The sequence below is a fragment of the Nematostella vectensis genome, chromosome 14 (assembly GCF_932526225.1).
Source record: "Nematostella vectensis chromosome 14, jaNemVect1.1, whole genome shotgun sequence".
Classification (NCBI taxonomy): Eukaryota; Metazoa; Cnidaria; class Anthozoa; order Actiniaria; family Edwardsiidae; genus Nematostella; species Nematostella vectensis.
Genome location: NC_064047.1, coordinates 12,570,958 through 12,588,954, shown reverse-complemented (window position 1 = coordinate 12,588,954; position 17,997 = coordinate 12,570,958). Strand labels below are relative to the sequence as shown.

Below are 17,997 nucleotides of genomic sequence, written 5' to 3'. Positions count from 1 at the left end.
GGGTCAACTTCACCTATGATAAAACCTGTAGCTTACAAAAGGTGCAAACAGAAAGGAAATAGCCCTAAAAGTCGTCCAATTTAATCTTTTCACTCATTTACATTTTTGATTTGGCAGCGCGCGGGTGTTTCTTGTTTTCCCGCCTTTTTAAAATCGATCGATGAACTAATCGATATTCACGCGAAAGCAAAAGTTTATTTGTTTTCTTGTCATTTATATTATGTTAAAGGATAGACTTTTTGATATTTAAAGAGGGGGGGGGGTTGACAAATACAAACAAAAATAGGAACAGCAAGAGCAAAATTTTCAGAAAACAAAGCCATTCTGACAAAAAAAAAACGGTAAAGATTTCAGCCGAATAAACATTCGCGCATGAAGTAATAGCACAACATTTACCTCAAATATATTAGATAGTGGCACGAAAATAGGTTGTTTTATCTCTCAAACAAGCGAAATAATATACATTCCTTTAAACACAACGGTAAGAAGAGGGGGAGGGGGAGGTTGCATGGGATGGCAGAGCTCCAGGAAAATTTCACTGCCCCAAAAAGCGATAGCCGATAATTCTATACCCCTGGAATACTCGTGTAGTTAAAGCAGCATGGGAAAATTTCACTGCCCCAAAAAGCGATAGCCGATAATTCTATACCCCTGGAATACTCGTCTAGTTAAAGCAGCGGTGGAAAATTTCACTGCCTCAAAAAAGCGATAGCCGATAATTCTATACCCCTGGAATACTTGTCTAGTTAAAGCAGCATTGGAAAATTTCACTGCCCCAAAAAGCGATAGCCGATAATTCTATACCCCTGGAATACTCGTCTAGTTTAAGCAGCATCGGAAAATTTCACTGCCCCAAAAAGCGATAGCCGATAATTCTATACCCCTGGAATACTAGTCTAGTTAAAGCAGCATCGGAAAATTTCACTGCCCCAAAAAGCGATAGCCGATAATTCTATACCACTGGAATACTCGTCTAGTTAAAGCAGCATTGGAAAATTTCACTGCACCAAAAAGCGATAACCGATAATTCTATACCCCTGGAATACTCGTCTAGTTAAAGCAGCATTGGAAAATTTCACTGCCACAAAAAGCGATAGCCGATAATTCTATACCCCTGGAATACTTGTCTAGTTAAAGCAGTATTGGAAAATTTCACTTCCCCAAAAAGCGATAGCCGATAATTCTATACCCCTGGAATACTCGTCTAGTTAAAGCAGCATTGGAAAACTTCATTGCCCCAAAAAGCGATAACCGATAATTCTATACCCCTGGAATACTCGTCTAGTTAAAGCAGCATTGGAAAACTTCACTGCCCCAAAAAGCGATAACCGATAATCCTATACCCCTGGAATACTAGTCTAGTTTAAGCAGCATCGGAAAATTTCACTGCCCCAAAAAGCGATAGCCGATAATTCTATACCCCTGGAATACTAGTCTAGTTAAAGCAGCATCGGAAAATTTCACTGCCCAAAAAAGCGATAGCCGATAATTCTATACCCCTGCAATATTCGTCTATAGTTAAAGCAGCATTGCCACCAGCTCAGGACGAAAGAATCTATTAGAATCCGCGCTATTTAACAGACCATCCGCTCTAAATTATCAGTCACCTCCTCAAAGAAACTTCTAATAGGCACACTGCTTTTACAATTTTGTAATATTTTTCGCGTACCATTACAAATGATTGGAGATAGTTACGTAATCTACCGGAAGTAAGCTGTTGGCATTGCCGCTTAACCAGCCTCACAAGTGGTATAATTTTATAGAGAGGCCACTCCACCACAACAACCACCCTCACAAGTGGTATAATTTTATAGAGAGGCCACTCCACCACAACAACCACGCTCACAAGTGGTATAATTTTATAGAGAGGCCACTCCACCACAACAACCACCCTCACAAGTGGTATAATTTTATAGAGAGGCTACTCCACCACAACAACCACCCTCACAAGTGGTATAATTTTATAGAGAGGCCACTCCACCACAACAACCACCCTCAAAAGTGGTATAATTTTATAGAGAGGCCACTCCACCACAACAACAGGGTACAGATATGCTACTTTATTAATCCACGAATTTATATACGCTTACAGAAAACGCGAAAACACCGTTGCATTGCAAGTTTACAAGTGTGTCGTGGGGCGGTCTTTACAATTCAAGCTAGTCATGTTTCAAATATTGCTACTCTTTAAAGTTTTGTTTTGTTGCTCGAAGTGATTTCCAATCTACTTTTCCAAGAAATGTCTGATTTGTTTCTCGTTTTTCATCACACGCCAAATCTGTTTTTCTGTTCCGCCTCCTGTCAAGCAAGGCGCGCGAGCTCAGCAGTCACATATCGAACACAATAGAAGCGAACAGACCCCCCCCCCCCTCATGCTCATCCAATTCAATAATTTTATTTGGCACCTTTTCATCTTTGATTCACGAGTTTTGCCGAATACATTCATATTAAAAAAAGACAGCAGGTATTCAAGTCGTTCTCCTATCCCTGATGTTTTTCATCATCTTACTTTGTAGCGATGTCATTATAGACCTAATTACAACACACTTTCCCTTATTTTTGTTGCTTCCCAAAAAAATTGAGCTATTTCTTTTGTCGCGCTCTCCTGGTTCAAACTGAGCAATCGCTTTCAAATCTGTTTTGTTGCGAATTTTTAAAAAAAAACATACATTTATTCGTTCCTTTAATTCATTATATGCCGGGCATTTTATCAGTGCTGTTCCACGTCCTCGACTTTGACCAAGCATATTGGGCACGTGTTTCGTTCAGGGGTTTTGTGTCGTCCTGTTTTGATAGCTAGTTTGTGGTTGCTTAATAATGCACACTAGCAACATAACGACATGGGCGCGCGCACTATGTTTAGCCCGTCATAACAACATGGACATCAGGACATAAAAAAAAAATTTGTTTTTTTAAACTTATGTCGTTATGTCGAAGATAAGAGTGCGCGCGCCCATGTCGTAATGTCGATATTTCGCTAGTGTGCACTGGGCATAAACTTTGTGAACGCAATTCTGTGATTTTAACTTGGGAGAGATATTGTGAACGCTCTTAAATTTCCTTAATGTTCTCAATTTGGTTTTATGTCGAGGGTCTTTCTATTCATAGTTATTAATTTCATTTAACTTGTTGTTCTATATATGTCAGACTCTGTCTTAAGATTTTTTGGTATTTCTGCGTCGGGTGTGGTTTACCATACCTTAAATATATTTAATTTTGTGTTTTTAAAATTATTTTTTTCCGGTACGGTCTAAATTTCTTAGAACCCCCAATATTTCAATGCTCTGCATTTTGCTTGAGTTCGCAAAGGGAGTCAACCAGCTTCCACCAGGCACGCATTTGAGCTTCGATATTTATTTAACCCCAGGAGCCATCTTATAAATTTTGATTGCACTTCCTCGCCTTGTACCTTGCTAATATCGGAGTCCCTTCCCCTTCCCTCTACGCAAAGACACACGGGTTAGGCATCGTTCTTAATTTTTAAAAAAAGAAGTAAAAAACACACACACAACTTGTACGTGGTTATCTAGACCAAACAACATATTGTTTCTAACAGCTTATAGGAATAATTATTAAAATTTACAATTTGCATTTGTGTTATAAAATTCGGATATATATACTCGAGATGTACACGTTTTTAAATAAGGTTGAACTAAAGTAAAGTGTGCCGTAACCCTCGCTAGCGGGTTTTTCACAGCATGTGATATTTTGTGATTTACATGCTACCCAAGATGCACCGCGGGTCACATCACAAGATGGTGAAGCCTTATTCAAAATACATTATTCTCATGACACAGTACCAACTAACAAATGTTTACACGTCTTTATGTCTATTGTCACTTTACAGGCGTTCAAAGCTGTATTCAGTCCACCACCTCGTGAAACACCTCCATTTCGTCGGGTGTGAATCTGTATTTGCCAGCAAAGACGTCACACCTGCCATCAGATGGGGCGCCCTGGGGACGAGCGTACGTGTGTGACCACGTATAGGACTCTTCATTACCCCCCGCGTTGTCAGCGATAAACAGGTCACTACCACCACCAAACACCGGACCGCAACTTGTGTAGTCACAAATGGCACATCCATCTGGCGTGCGCCTCAATGGCAACTTTTCAGGGCGGTAGCCATTCTTGTTACACAGCGTGAACAAGAATGACCTGCTGGAGGACTGCCATCCACGGTCACTCACTTTGAAGAACATAAAACAAAATGCGTTATTTTAAAATACAAACTAGAATAAAAACAGCAAAAACCGTGCCGAACTCGTATTATTTAAATTCAAGGAAATTGAGTCTTCACCCCTAACCCCGAAGAAACATCTTTCCAAAAGGAACAATTGACTCTTGCTAGATTTATCTATTTTTGTACGAGTAATAAGAACTAATTTTTAACACCTTTTATAGGGGCCGAAATACCTAGTGTCAGAAAATGAAAAAAAGGTTTTGAAACAAGCCCCTCTCTCTAATCGAGCAGATTTTGTCAAGACAAAAAGAAATAATCGCCAGGGGCTTATTAGAGATTTTCATGGAGATTTATTAGATGCCGTGTTTGCAAAAAGTTGATCAAAAGGAATAGAAATACAGTCCTACCACATTTTAAATAATAACTAGTATCTCCTCTGATGAGTGAATGCCAAGCTATTTTACCGTGAAATACATCTAAGGATGGTGATTGAAGTGCCGATGGGAAAAAGATACAATTGATCCCTTACCCACAACCCTTCAATGGAGCTTAAAGTTGTATTTTCAGTCAAAACAACGGTAAAAAATAATATTCGAAATTCTATTAATTAACATAAGATAAAAAGCAAAAATAATCAAAATTATTTCCCATTGTATGAATTAATGTTAGGGGCACAAGCCGGGATCCTTAAGACGGAGATGAAGACGAAGGCAAGGCTGGCGTTTTTCAATGCTTTCCAAATGTTTGGCCACAGCAGCAGCATAAGTACAGAATTAGGTTCGCTATATTTATACCCTTGGACCAGACAGATACCCATGTAGTGGTCCCACATGAAAGGAAATATGTAAAACAATTTTGAATGTAAAACAATTCAAGAGGGAACGGAGAAAATTTGGCAAAACGAACCAATCAGACAAAAGCGTGAGGGCGTGGGAAATCACAGAGTTGGTCTTTCGTCCCTGCGTATTTACAGAATAATCTATGAAGTCAAGGTAACTCTAAAATAACACTAATGATTAAGCAACTTTTAAAACTTAACTGCGCATGCTGAAAGAGCGCGTGTCTACAACAGTTTCGCCTAATTGAAATAACGATACAAGTATAGATGTCTAAACCAAGGGGAGAGGGCGGTGGCATACAATTTAGAAAGAATTTAACTGTTCAAACAAAATTTCCAAAACAAAAAGAAACCGGAGATTTCGCCACGTATAAGAAACTGTACACTCCCTGGATTTAGACGCACCAAAAGGTCATCGATGCGGAGGGTCCACGGGCGTGCTAAAATCTAGACTTAGGAAACCATCAATTGTAAACAAAATCTAAATTATCCTTAAAAGATAAATAAAACTTCAAGATAGGAACATGAAATACTAGACGACAATAACCTATAACCTAAACAATATAACAAACCGTCCTATAACATACCTCCCTTGTAAACCTTGTGCTTGTCCCCAAACACGATAAATTATTAAACGATTATTAGAAAGATTATCGAAAGAAAAATAAACTTGGGTCCTAAGATCTTCCTTCTGCCGGCTTCACTCTGGATACTCAGACATAAAACTGCTTCCGGAAGAATCTGAGTTACAGTATTGCGATGTAGACATAAAACTGCTTTCGGAAGAATCTGAATTACAGTATTGCGATGTAGACATAAAACTGCTTTCGGGAGAATCTGAATCACAGTATTGCGATGTAGACATAAAACTGCTTTCGGAAGAATCGGAATTACAGTATTGCGATGTAGACACGAAACTGCTTTCGGAAGAATCGGAATTACAGTATTGCGATGTAGACACGAAACTGCTTTCGGAAGAATCTGAATTACAGTATTGCGATGTAGACACGAAACTCCCTTGGGGAAAATCTGAATTACAGTATTGCGATGCAGACACGAAACTGCTTTCGGAAGAATCTGAATTACAGTATTGCGATGTAGACACGAAACTGTTTTCGGAAGAATCTGAATTAAAGTATTGCGATGTAGACACGAAACTGCTTTCGGAAGAATCTGAATTACAGTATTGCGATGTAGACACGAAACTGTTTTTGGAAGAATCTGAATTACAGTATTGCGATGTAGACACGAAACTGCTTTTGGAAGAATCTGAATTACAGTATTGCGATGTAGACACGAAACTGCTTTCTGAAGAATCTGAATTACAGTATTGCGATGTAGACACGAAACTGCTTTCGGAAGAATCGGAATTACAGTATTGCGATGTAGACACGAAACTGTTTTCGGAAGAATCGGAATTACAGTATTGCGATGTAGACACCAAACTGCTTTTGGAAGAATCTGAATTACAGTATTGTGATGTAGACACGAAACTGCTTTCGGAAGAATCTGAATTACAGTATTGCGATGTAGACACGAAACTGCTTTCGGAAGAATCGGAATTACAGTATTGCGATGTAGACACGAAACTCCCTTGGGGAAAATCTGAATTACAGTATTGCGATGCAGACACGAAACTGTTTTCGGAAGAATCTGAATTACAGTATTGCGATGCAGACACGAAACTGTTTTCGGAAGAATCTGAATTACAGTATTGGGATGTAGACACGAAACTGCTTTCGGAAGCATCTGAATTACAGTATTGCGATGTAGACACGAAACTGCTTTCGGAAGCATCTGAATTACAGTATTGCGATGTAGACACGAAACTGCTTTCGGAAGAATCTGAGTTACAGTATTGCGATGTAGACATAAAACTGCTTTCGGAAGAATCTGAATTACAGTATTGCGATGTAGACACGAAACTGCTTTTGGAAGAATCTGAATTACAGTATTGCGATGTAGACACGAAACTGATTTCTGAAGAATCTGAATTACAGTATTGCGATGTAGACACGAAACTGCTTTCGGAAGAATCTGAATTACAGTATTGCGATGTAGACACGAAACTGCTTTTGGAAGAATCTGAATTACAGTATTGCGATGTAGACACGAAACTGCTTTTGGAAGAATCTGAATTACAGTATTGCGATGTAGACACGAAACTGATTTCTGAAGAATCTGAATTACAGTATTGTGATGTAGACACGAAGCTGCTTTCGGAAGAATCGGAATTACAGTATTGCGATGTAGACACGAAACTGATTTCTGAAGCATCTGAATTACAGTATTGCGATGTAGACACGAAACTGCTTTCGGAAGCATCTGAATTACAGTATTGCGATGTAGACACGAAACTGCTTTTGGAAGAATCTGAATTACAGTATTGCGATGTAGACACGAAACTGATTTTGGAAGAATCTGAATTACAGTATTGCGATGTAACACGAAATAAATAACAGAAGTAGTAGGAATGTAATTGCGCTAAGATATTCAGAGTTTCTGTTTAATTTCTCGATTTTAGTAACACCTACTTTAAGGGTTGTCCAAGGAAAAATCTTGTAATTATGTAAAAAAATTTTCCTGCACCAAACAGCAAAATTAACGAGCTCACCTCATGTAATACCATGGTAGCTGCTAACAAACTATATCTATATTTGTCGATCCAATCCTTTCATCATGTGACTTTAATACATATTGGGTGGAAGGTGGCTTAGGAAAAAGTACTGCAAGTCTTAAATTAAAAGTTCATGGTAATGAACAAAAATAGGTTAAATGGTTTCTTTTTACAAACATGATCGGACATCTCGACCCTCACACCCTGCTACGACCCTTCTGGTATTCATTAGTTTACTCACTTGTCCACGCTACTTCAGAGTAGCCACCAAACACGTATCTTCCTCCAACACTCACGAGTACGATGTTCGGCGCTTTGCCATTGCATTTTTCATGGAAGGTGCTGGCAGCCCAGCCATCTCTCTTTGCTGAGAAACAACTGACCCAGCGACTCTTGGGACTTTGCTGCACGGGCTGCAGGATTCCCAAGAGATCTCGGAGGTACTCTGGACCTTTGCCGCTGAGGATGGCGGACTGCTCAAAAACTGCTAAGGAATTACACCATCACCAGATAAGTAACCAATACTTTTTTTTATCAAGAAGGCACAATTCCTTATCCTCATCATGTCTCAAACAAATAAAGTCAGTGTATATGTGTGTCACCCAAAGGGTTAGTACAAATTGTTGCTGCTGTTGTTGTGTGGTCGTACAAAGTCCTGCCCCAAATCAAGATTCCTAGAGTATTCTGGGCCCAAAGTTCCACCATCAGGATTGGATTTGTGTCAAAAGACACTCTCTGTCAATTACAGAAAGGATCAAAATCCCTTCGCCGAAAATTACACCATCACCAGATAAGTAACCAATACTCTTTTTATCAAGAAGGCAAAATTTCCTATCCTCATCATGTCTCAAACAAATAAAGTCAGTGTATATGTGTGTCACCCAAAGGTTAGTACAGATTGTCGCTGCATGTTGTTGTGTGGTCGCTCAAACTCCTGCCTCATATTCAAGATTCCTAGAGTATTCTGGGCCCAAAGTTCTATCATCAAGATTGAATTTTTGTAAAAGGCATAGCTCTGTCAATTACAGAAAGGATCGAAATCCCCTCCTAAAAAAAATGTATACATAGGACAATCATCGAAATGTCACCAATGCTGGACTTGATCACCATTATTCTTACGAATAAACCTAACCCGTAACCACCTTTTGCTTGTAGAACTACCATTCAGCAAAAGATCTACAACCGAATTGCTTTTTATCAAGAAATATTATAAACAAAGGCTTGTGATTTATGGTATGCTGTTATGTATTCTACTCGTCGCGAAATGCTAGTGCTCAATTATATTTCGATTAGAACTGCGGCTTTGCTCCCTTTGGTCGCTGCCCATAACATAATAAATAGGAATAATACATACGGGGTATACATACTTAGAAAACTTACATGAATGGAAGAACAAAAATTACTTTTTACATTACCACGAGATAAGGCATCGAATTACTGGGGTAGAAAAAAGCAGTCAACGTGGAAATAAATTTTCTTTGTGAGGTTTGATAGCAGAGGATTACAGTTATTTATAATCAGGACACAATTGTATTAGAGAATTTACCTGTACGCCTTTCAACTGAGATCTTCTTTGACAAAGAATCCCAATACTCCTCATCCACTACAAGACGAACTCCATCCTCCATACAAGGCTGATCCACGGGTTTCTCTGCAAGACTCGATAGCTGGGATAGCACTTCATTCCTGATGGACAAGACATCCACATCATTTGCATCTCTGCACATTCTCTCAGCAAACTCCAAACTGCTACGAGCACTTGCAAGTCTCATGGATAAATTCTCTCTCTGGGCAGTCAGCTGCTTCTGACAAGCTGACTCGATCTCTCCTCTAAGATCAGATCGCATCTTCTCAAGAGCCCCTATCTGCTTATCAATGAACGCATCCAGATCCCTTCTGGTCGCACGTTTATTTTCCTCGAGATGTTGTTGAGCCTCTTCTACCAATGCCATCGCCTGTTCAATATCGGTGAGTTTTGATGCAACCTTTTTTGCTCTTCCCAATATTTCTTCTTTCTCTTGAGCGATAACATCACTTGTGAAAAGGTAATCATGATTTTTATGATCAACAACAGTACAGTCCCGGCAAATTACTTCCTTACAAGATTCGCAAAACAGTTTCAGCTTTTCACCCTTGTGTTTGGTACAGAAGGAAGCCTTGCTCATTGCAAGTAACTTTCCGCTTTTGATCTCATCAAGACTGAGGATAGTGTGGTGTTGCACTGGTCGAAATCTCTTATGAATCGAGATGCACTGCTCACAGACAAAGTGATCGCACTCGTTACATCTCCCTTGGGCAGGCTCACCACTATCACACGATTCACAAACTGGTTTCTTGGAGTCTTCAGATGTCAACAATAGAACAGAGAGAATACTGTTGATCATGAAATTCACCTTCAAACTCGGAACATCTGCTTGGGAAATCTAGAACAATAATCAGTAAAATATAGTTATAATGGAGTTTGCATATGACTTCAGGGTAGGGAGGGCTTTAGAACATAGCTACGCTGGGATGTATCTTAGACTGCATTGTGTTAATATAATAATCATTTTTTTTATCTTTAAACAGTTTAATACTCATAAAGTGTTAAAAAAAATGGAGCCAAATTTCTTGTGAGAAGAATTCAATTTCGCTTTTCTCTTTCGAATTGTCGTTGAATCAATTTCTTCGGTAAAGCAAAACATTTGTCACACAAAGTTGTTCCAGGTCTCATTAAGTAATGGATGTATTTCTGATAGACAGATTACCTGGAATTCCGCCTTACAGAGGGGGCACGCAAGTTTTCCTCTCCCTTCAGAGTGCACTGCCAGCTCTTCCAGGCAGAGCCGACAAAATGAGTGGAAGCAAGGGAGCACTCTAGGATCGTTAAAGTGCTCTATACACAAAGAGCACGTCACCTCATCCTCGAGGCGCCTGCTGGCGGATGTTGCCATTTCTTCAAGAAAAAACTAGAAGAGCATAAGAAAATGGTTATTACACTGCTACTCATATCAGCAGTACAAACACAAACAATATATCTTTTATTCTCTTATTTCTTTATTTTCGCTGGCGGATGTTGCCATTTCCACACAAAACAATTAGAGCATAAGAAAATGAGTTATTCGTTTTCTACTCATTTTAATAACCACAAAGCAGAGACAGGGCGATACTCCTAAAATAACTGTTATACGATAAAAAAAATTGCATTTCTCATGTGAAGTTTGCAACCCCAAACACCTCATGTGGGATGTTGGTGCAGAGTGAGGTGACATCAATTGTGACAAGAAAACATGTGTCTGGTAGTGGTGTGGGGAGGGAGAGGACTGTTTGTAGGAAGTGTGTGGTATCCTTGATGTAGGACGGGATGTGGGGTACAAATTTCTTGAGGTAGTGGTCAAGAAAGATGGAGAGTTTTTCGGTGGACGATTGGCAGCCTGAAATGATTGGGCGGTCAGGGGTGTTGGGTTTGTGAATTTTGGGTAACATGTAGAACAGGGGTGTGTGGGGGAGTAGGAAATCATGAGTGTGCTCATCGATAATGTTGTCTTGAAACAATTGATGGATGTACACGGAAATGTCTTGTGAGAGTATGTGGTCATGGGAGACGGCAGAATAATAATTGGTGTCGTTGAGTTGTCTGTGGGTTGTATGTAGTATGTAGTCATTGGTGTGGGTAGTAGGGCACGTTCTGTGGTAGGTGTGGGGAGGAGAGCTGGGCGGTGAGGTGTAGTGGCAGGGGGTGCAGTGTGGTGTGGTGGGGGTGTGGGGGTGAGGTGTGTTATGAGGTTGGTGGCTAGGGCTGTGCCCTCACTTTACCTCACTTTACCGATTCTACACACAGTGCTAGCCATTTTCACCATTGTTTCCTTTCATCGTATAACAGGGTTTTTTTTGTTATCAGCATTTTCGCAACACTCATTCTACCTCTATTATTTTTTTAATTTCACCTGCCAATCATACCGCAACTAGATACCCCATTAGATGCATACCTCCACCCTCACTATACGCACCTCAGTTACTGCTAACTATATTTTCTCTCAACAATTAATAAAAAAAAATCTTTACTTATATGCTATTTTTTCACACCTACATATCACAAACATTTTAACCTACACTACATATTCATGTCACAATATCCTTCCATTCAACATTAATTACACTCTTCATTTATCAGATTTCACTAATTTCTACATCACCTTCTCACATATACGCAACATAACCACTCGCCACCATTAACCGATCACAACTGTTTTAATCCCCACATAATACCATATCTACTACATTACCTCCTCCACTCGACACAATAATCCCTCATTCACAACTCTATTTACTATTTTTGGATACCCCATTTTCTAAACAACCTTTACTCGTTATCTTATAATCCATAATCTTAACCACCCCCACGTTTCTTAATAACCCCATGACCTCTCTCTCTCACTTCTCACACTCCAATTACACAATCAATAATCACATTTCACCTAATCCTACACAACCACCTCTCATCACGCTAAAATTATCACCATCATTTACACCATAACCCTCCTCATCACTACTTTAATCTACACACCATAACCACTCTACACTATCTCACAAGCCTATTTCCTCCACCACCCTCCTACATCACCATACTAATTATCACACCTACTGCACCCTCACACGATATTAGGCCCCTGCTAGGTACGAATACCCGATCCCAAACACAAAAAAAAAAACAATATTGTCCTTGTAAATTAAATGCTAGTAATGACAACAAGAATTGATCATAACAGATACTTGGATTAAGCTATTTGATGGGAAGATAAATCTATGGAATTTTCAACATTGGCGAACATTGACTGTTTGTACCTTCACGCTTGGTCTATCATCTGAATCATGGAAGCACCCAAGGGTAAGAAATAAATGGAATGTTTGACAAGGGATGCCTCAAATATCAGAATACATTAGTTTTAAAACTCCAAGTGTAAAAGACTTCGCAAAGTGCTTCTTGTATTGGAAAAAAAATGTTACAATATGTTGGCATCCTGCGTTGCTTTGTACTAGCACTATAGATCCTGCGGGTCTTTTGTATTTGTCAGTTTATTGCTATGGACCTATCCGTTTGAAATGACCAGATAAACACATCAATTACATTTGGCTATGAGGTTTATCATTGCCTAAAAGATTCATCTTGAGTTAGCGTTTCTTTTTAAACTAGCTGTACCAATCTTTGATGTACAGCTTTGTAACATTGACAGCTCAAGACATTGGGTGAGATAACACATAATTATCAAATATAGATTGCCAATTAATATGCGAAATACAAGGTTTAGAAAAAAAATATATTTTCTCTCTAAAACGCCTTAAATACCTTTCGAATTTCACGAATAACACATAAAGGAACAGTTAATAGTTAAAATAGGGTGTAAATACGCGATATAAATACCTGTTTCTAGTCGAAATCTTCTCAGACTAATCTCAACTTACAATGGAAGCGTCTGCTCAACCCTTCGGGAAAGACGCAAAGGATTCCAGACCCTAGTCCCCCACGCAGTCACTCAGACCGCCGCCCTCTGTCACGCAAGGCGGGCTCAGCAATCACATAATAACGAACTAAACTGCTAAACAAAACAGAAAAAAACAGCGGCGTTGTAACAGTAGATTTGTTCCGGCAAGGAGATTCGTTGTGGCGTTTGGGATATTTTAAGGCTGAATATGTTGTTAACGATGTTCTTAAATTTTATAATACCCAATGAATGATTAGAAAGAGAATCACAGTAATGATCAATAGTAATAATAAGGTTGTTATAGTAATGTTAAGGTTGTTATATAGGGGGTGCCCCCTATGAGCACAATTTGATTCAGCATTTAAGAAAGAATCAGACAAAAAAAGAAAACAATTGTCTGCTATCTGAGCCTCAACATGTTCTTAGCATGTTCTTATTTCAACTTGGTGAAATCTCAGGCTGGGCGTTCTTATAAAAGAAGAGTGTATGGGTATTTGTGTTTAAATCAGAAATATACAAGAACAAGAAAATGGCAGCGTAAGAGACCGCAATCCATAAATACAAGTTTCAAAAGATATTCCGATGTCATTAAAAACAAAAATATTCATATCTCATGAACGAAACACCACCATGAACGAACACATGACAACCAAATGTAACATCAATGACAAACTAATCGCCCAATGGAAAAGGTTGTAATGTTTTTGCGAGGTCCAAAATCGTCGCCCTGGATGGAATATAATTATAAGAAAATTAATGGCGAGGTCCCAAACCAGTCGCCCAACATGAAAATTGAAATGACACATTTTGCGATGTCCAACCCATCGCAAAACAGACTGTAAAAACATGAAAAAACACGGCAAGCCACGCAAATATTGGATACAAAATTTACTCAACTATACTTTACCGCCATCGGGCAACCGAAACCAAATGAGTATGAGTACAAGGTAAATAATTTCCCCGTTCTGACTTTAGTGCTTAGAATCTCCGTAAGAGATGAAATCCACGGCTTTCGGGCATCACGCAGGGGGGTCCAATTTCTCACTGTGTTTAGGTCACAGCTCGTAAGGTCGGCACTTGAACACAACGATGCCAGCAAATTATAGCAAATGGGCGGAAACAAAGTCTAAAGTCACCAGGACACTGCGAATACGACAATGAGGAGGGATGGTCGTGAGAGTGAATGGACGTTAAAAAGATGAAGTTTATCTTGTGTGGTGGTGTAGTGTGCTGGGAGCTCAAAGATGGAGTTTATCATGTGTGGTGGTGTAAGTGTGCTAGGAGATCAAAGAAGAAGTGTATCTTTTGTAGTGGTGTAGTGTGCTAGGAGCTCGAGATGGGACCGCCGCAAGCAGAGATGAGAAGCGAATGAGTACATCCTCCTTGTAGACCTTAACTTTATAAGACACTGGACCAGTCTGCCTATCTATAACCCCTGGCAACCACTTAGGTCCTGTAGAGTAGTTCCTAGCTAGTACAGTCTGACCTTCAATGAAGACTCCCCTTTCCCTCCCTCCTTTCAGGTGCAGCCTTTTGTTTTTTTTTCTACAGTCTTCCGCACATCAGGCTTGAGGGAATCTAACCTTGACCTCAATATTCGATCCATTGGCAGTACAGCAGGAGGCTGCCCTGTGGTTTCACGAGGAACATTGCGATAAGCTGGTAACAAGTTATCACCCTTTGTTTGTAGTGGAACTTTCTCTTTGAACCCAGAGATGCCCTTCTTAAATGTCTGCACGAACCTCTCCGTGAGTCTATCAGTAGATGGATGGTAGGGGGCACTAGTAATATGCCTTATAACATTTCTCTTCAAGAAGGACTCAAACCCATTTGACACTAGCTGTGGTCCATTATCGGACACCACAATCTCAGTAACTCCCAATCTCGCAAAGTACATTTGCGGTATCTTCAGAGGCAGTGGACTTCGTGATAGTAACTTCAGGCTATTTTGAATATGCGTCCACAACACCAAAAAACATACGATTATAGAATGGACCAGCAAAATCTATGTGAATGCGTTGCCATGGGCGGTCTGGAAACTCGCAACAATGTAGTGTAGCTGACCTGGGTGAATTTTGCACCTTTTGACAATCATGACAGGACCTCAACAAATTAATAATGCTATAGTCTATACCAGGCCACCATACATGATGTCTGGCCAAGCCCTCTATTCTGATCCCAATGTAACCTTTATGAAGTAAGGCAAGGACTCGGTCTCTAAGCTTTGGTGGTACAATTACTCTGATTCCCCACCACAAACATTCTTCATGGATAGAAAGTTCATGTCCAATGTTTCAATATGGCTGTAGCTCACTAACCTCACTAAGTCGTGGTGACCAACCGTCGATAGCTGCTTGTAGTACTTGGGACAGCACAGGGTCTCGACGCGTCTCATTCTTGATTTCTTCTGCGGACACTGGTAAGTCATGAAGCTGAAACATACCGACAGTATCATACTCGTTATCATCTCTCTCAGTTGTCTCAAATGATAGCCTAGACAATAGGTCTGCATTGCCGTGACTGCTAGTGTTTTTGTATACAATGGTGTAGTCTAAAGCACTCAAGAAAACTGCCCAAGTGCTGTATGCGTGCAACGGCTGTAGCTGGAATACCTTCTGTGGATGGAATATATGAGTGCGGGGCTTGTGATCAGTAACCAAGGTAAAATGCCTACCTTCTAAATACTGATTGAACTTTTTTACTCCCTATACAAGCAATAACCCCTCTTTCTCCCGCTATGCTGCAGTGAAAGTTCTAGATGTTCAAATGCGATGGGTCGCTCACTGCCATCTTCCATAATGTGAGTTTTTTGGCTGTCAGAACAATCACACAACAAACCTTAAGCCGCCGTCCATAACAGAGCTGGTCCTTCGTGCCGGATATACAAGATGCCAGAGACAATCTCCGAAGAGGAGAAGTGTCCAGCAAAACGGAAGACGACTGCCACTAGAAATGCAAATCGAGCGAAAGAACTCGTGGCAAAGAAAGGTAGCGAAGCGAAGATCCATCAATTCGTCAAAAACCTTAAAGAAGCCAGGACAAAATCGAGAGAGGTAACGAAAAAATTAGAGCAAATTGACCCCGGATTAATAGAAACTGACGGATAAGGGTAAGAAGAATTAGAAGCTGTTTCACCGAAACATTAGTTTAGGTGTTTGAATACTTGAATTTATTAAAACATGAGTCCGGTGCTTCAAACAGAAAGGATAGCAACCCTCAAATTGAGTCAGGGTTTAGCGTCAAGAGTGGGTTGAAAGGGGTCCAAGTCCAAATATTGGATGGTGACCGAGATAAGTGGCCTTATTATTGGTGAAGCTTGAGCCCTTTAGTCCATGATAATAAATCCCTCAGTGATGCACACCTTTTAAGTTATTAAAATAACTCTCTAAATGATCAAGTAAGGGGAGTGATCTAATGTCTGACCAGGGTCCCCCGAGACTATGCCAGAGCCGTGAAGTTGTTGAGTGAGAGCCATGGGGATCCTATTGATGTTGTGGAGGCAAATTTGAATAGAATTACTGACTGGCCACCCATTAAAGAGCGAAACCGTAAGGGTTTTAGGAATTTGCAGATGCGCTACAGGCCGCTGTATTTGCACTAGATCAGTGTGCTCTCTGTAGTAAGGAGCACAGTGAAGTGAAATGTCCTGCTTTATTTGCTGCACCAGTAAATGAACGCTGGAACATTGTTAAAGAGAAGAAAGTCTGTTTTGGATGTCTCAGGAGGTCATCAGCGACGTAATTGCTCAAGGTCAATGAATTGTGGGGTGGATAATTGTGAGAGGGGGCACCATTAGCTTTTGCACATCTTTAATCCCCAAGTGTAACCTGTAACCCAATCCAGAGATACCCAAAAACCACTGATAATAGAGTTGCCCCAAATGAACAAGGGGGTACACTGTGGCAAAGCACCAGCACGCACGCCAAGCGTAAATACTAAGGTGGCGATGAAAACTGTTGCAGTTCCATTTGTAAGCGACTTAGGGCAAGTGATTATGGGATTAGTGCTTTTGGATACAGGGAGCGAAACCACCCTTATAAGAACGGGGTTTGTCCTCGGCAAAACCTAACCGTTGGCACAGTAGGGGGGGGGGGGCGGGGGTGGGCTAGTACCGCAGCCAAGTCAGAGCGCGTGCACCTACCATCCTCATCGTCTGCTATTTAAGGAACTTTGTGCGCATGGACAATAAAAGGTATCTGCGCGCCCGTTGACGCTGTTGATTGGTCAGAAGTTAAGCGACGCTTTGCACACCTGCGCCACGTCCCCGTAGAGAACACGGCCATGGGACAGTTGATGTTTTGTTAGGCCTTGATGCAGCAGCGCTAATGGCCCCAGCGGAAGTCAGAAAGGGTGGGGTCACTGAACCGTATGCTAAAAAAACTCCTCTGGGATGGGTTATCGCCGGCCCAGTCTCGACATCCAGCGGTGGGGGGGGGGGGGGGGGGGGGGAGCGTATACTTCGCGCGCGCGTATCAGGAGCCGAAGACGATGCAAATCACAAACTACGCATGTTCTTGGATATAGACACATTTGGTTGTTCGGGTCGATGAATCGCCGATGAATCACCGCCATACAGTCGAAGCGAGCAGAGAGTCCTGGATGTATTGAACGAGTCGTGTAAGCGAGTAGATTCGGGTAACGAGCTAGTGCTCTTGTGGAAGCCAAATCGTCCGCCGTTACCCGACAACTTTATCACAGCCTTGAGACGCCTGGAGTCAGTTGAGCGCCGCCTTCAGAGAGACCCGAAGTTAGCTGATGGATACAGTAAGGCAATCAGCGCGTATGTCGAGAAAGGGTTTGCGCACAAACTTTCGGATTAGGAACGGATGGTGGATACCGAGCAGTGCTGCTCCCACATCACCCGGTTTTGTCGCCACACAAGCCACTCCCAAGAATC

General features: G+C 40.8%; 1 protein-coding gene across 3 annotated transcripts; it reads right to left on the bottom strand.

Annotated features, from left to right (window-relative positions):
- Positions 1 to 3,515: 3,515 nt before the first annotated feature.
- LOC125559930 (tripartite motif-containing protein 45-like) lies at positions 3,516 to 13,120 on the bottom strand. Of its 3 annotated transcripts, none has more exons than XM_048722250.1 (6): positions 13,040 to 13,097; positions 11,937 to 11,938; positions 10,386 to 10,586; positions 9,185 to 10,061; positions 7,880 to 8,122; positions 3,516 to 4,189 (listed from the first exon to the last, which is right to left on the bottom strand). In XM_048722250.1, exons 3-6 carry the CDS (start codon positions 10,569 to 10,571, stop codon positions 3,864 to 3,866), a joined length of 1,632 nt encoding a protein of 543 aa, XP_048578207.1. In that variant the 5' UTR covers positions 10,572 to 10,586; positions 11,937 to 11,938; positions 13,040 to 13,097; the 3' UTR covers positions 3,516 to 3,863. The 3 variants fall into 3 exon arrangements, with proteins under 3 accessions (XP_048578207.1, XP_048578205.1, XP_048578206.1); XM_048722248.1 differs by having other exon boundaries at positions 7,880 to 8,125; positions 13,040 to 13,096; XM_048722249.1 differs by lacking the exon at positions 11,937 to 11,938 and having other exon boundaries at positions 7,880 to 8,125; positions 13,040 to 13,120.
- Positions 13,121 to 17,997: the final 4,877 nt, after the last annotated feature.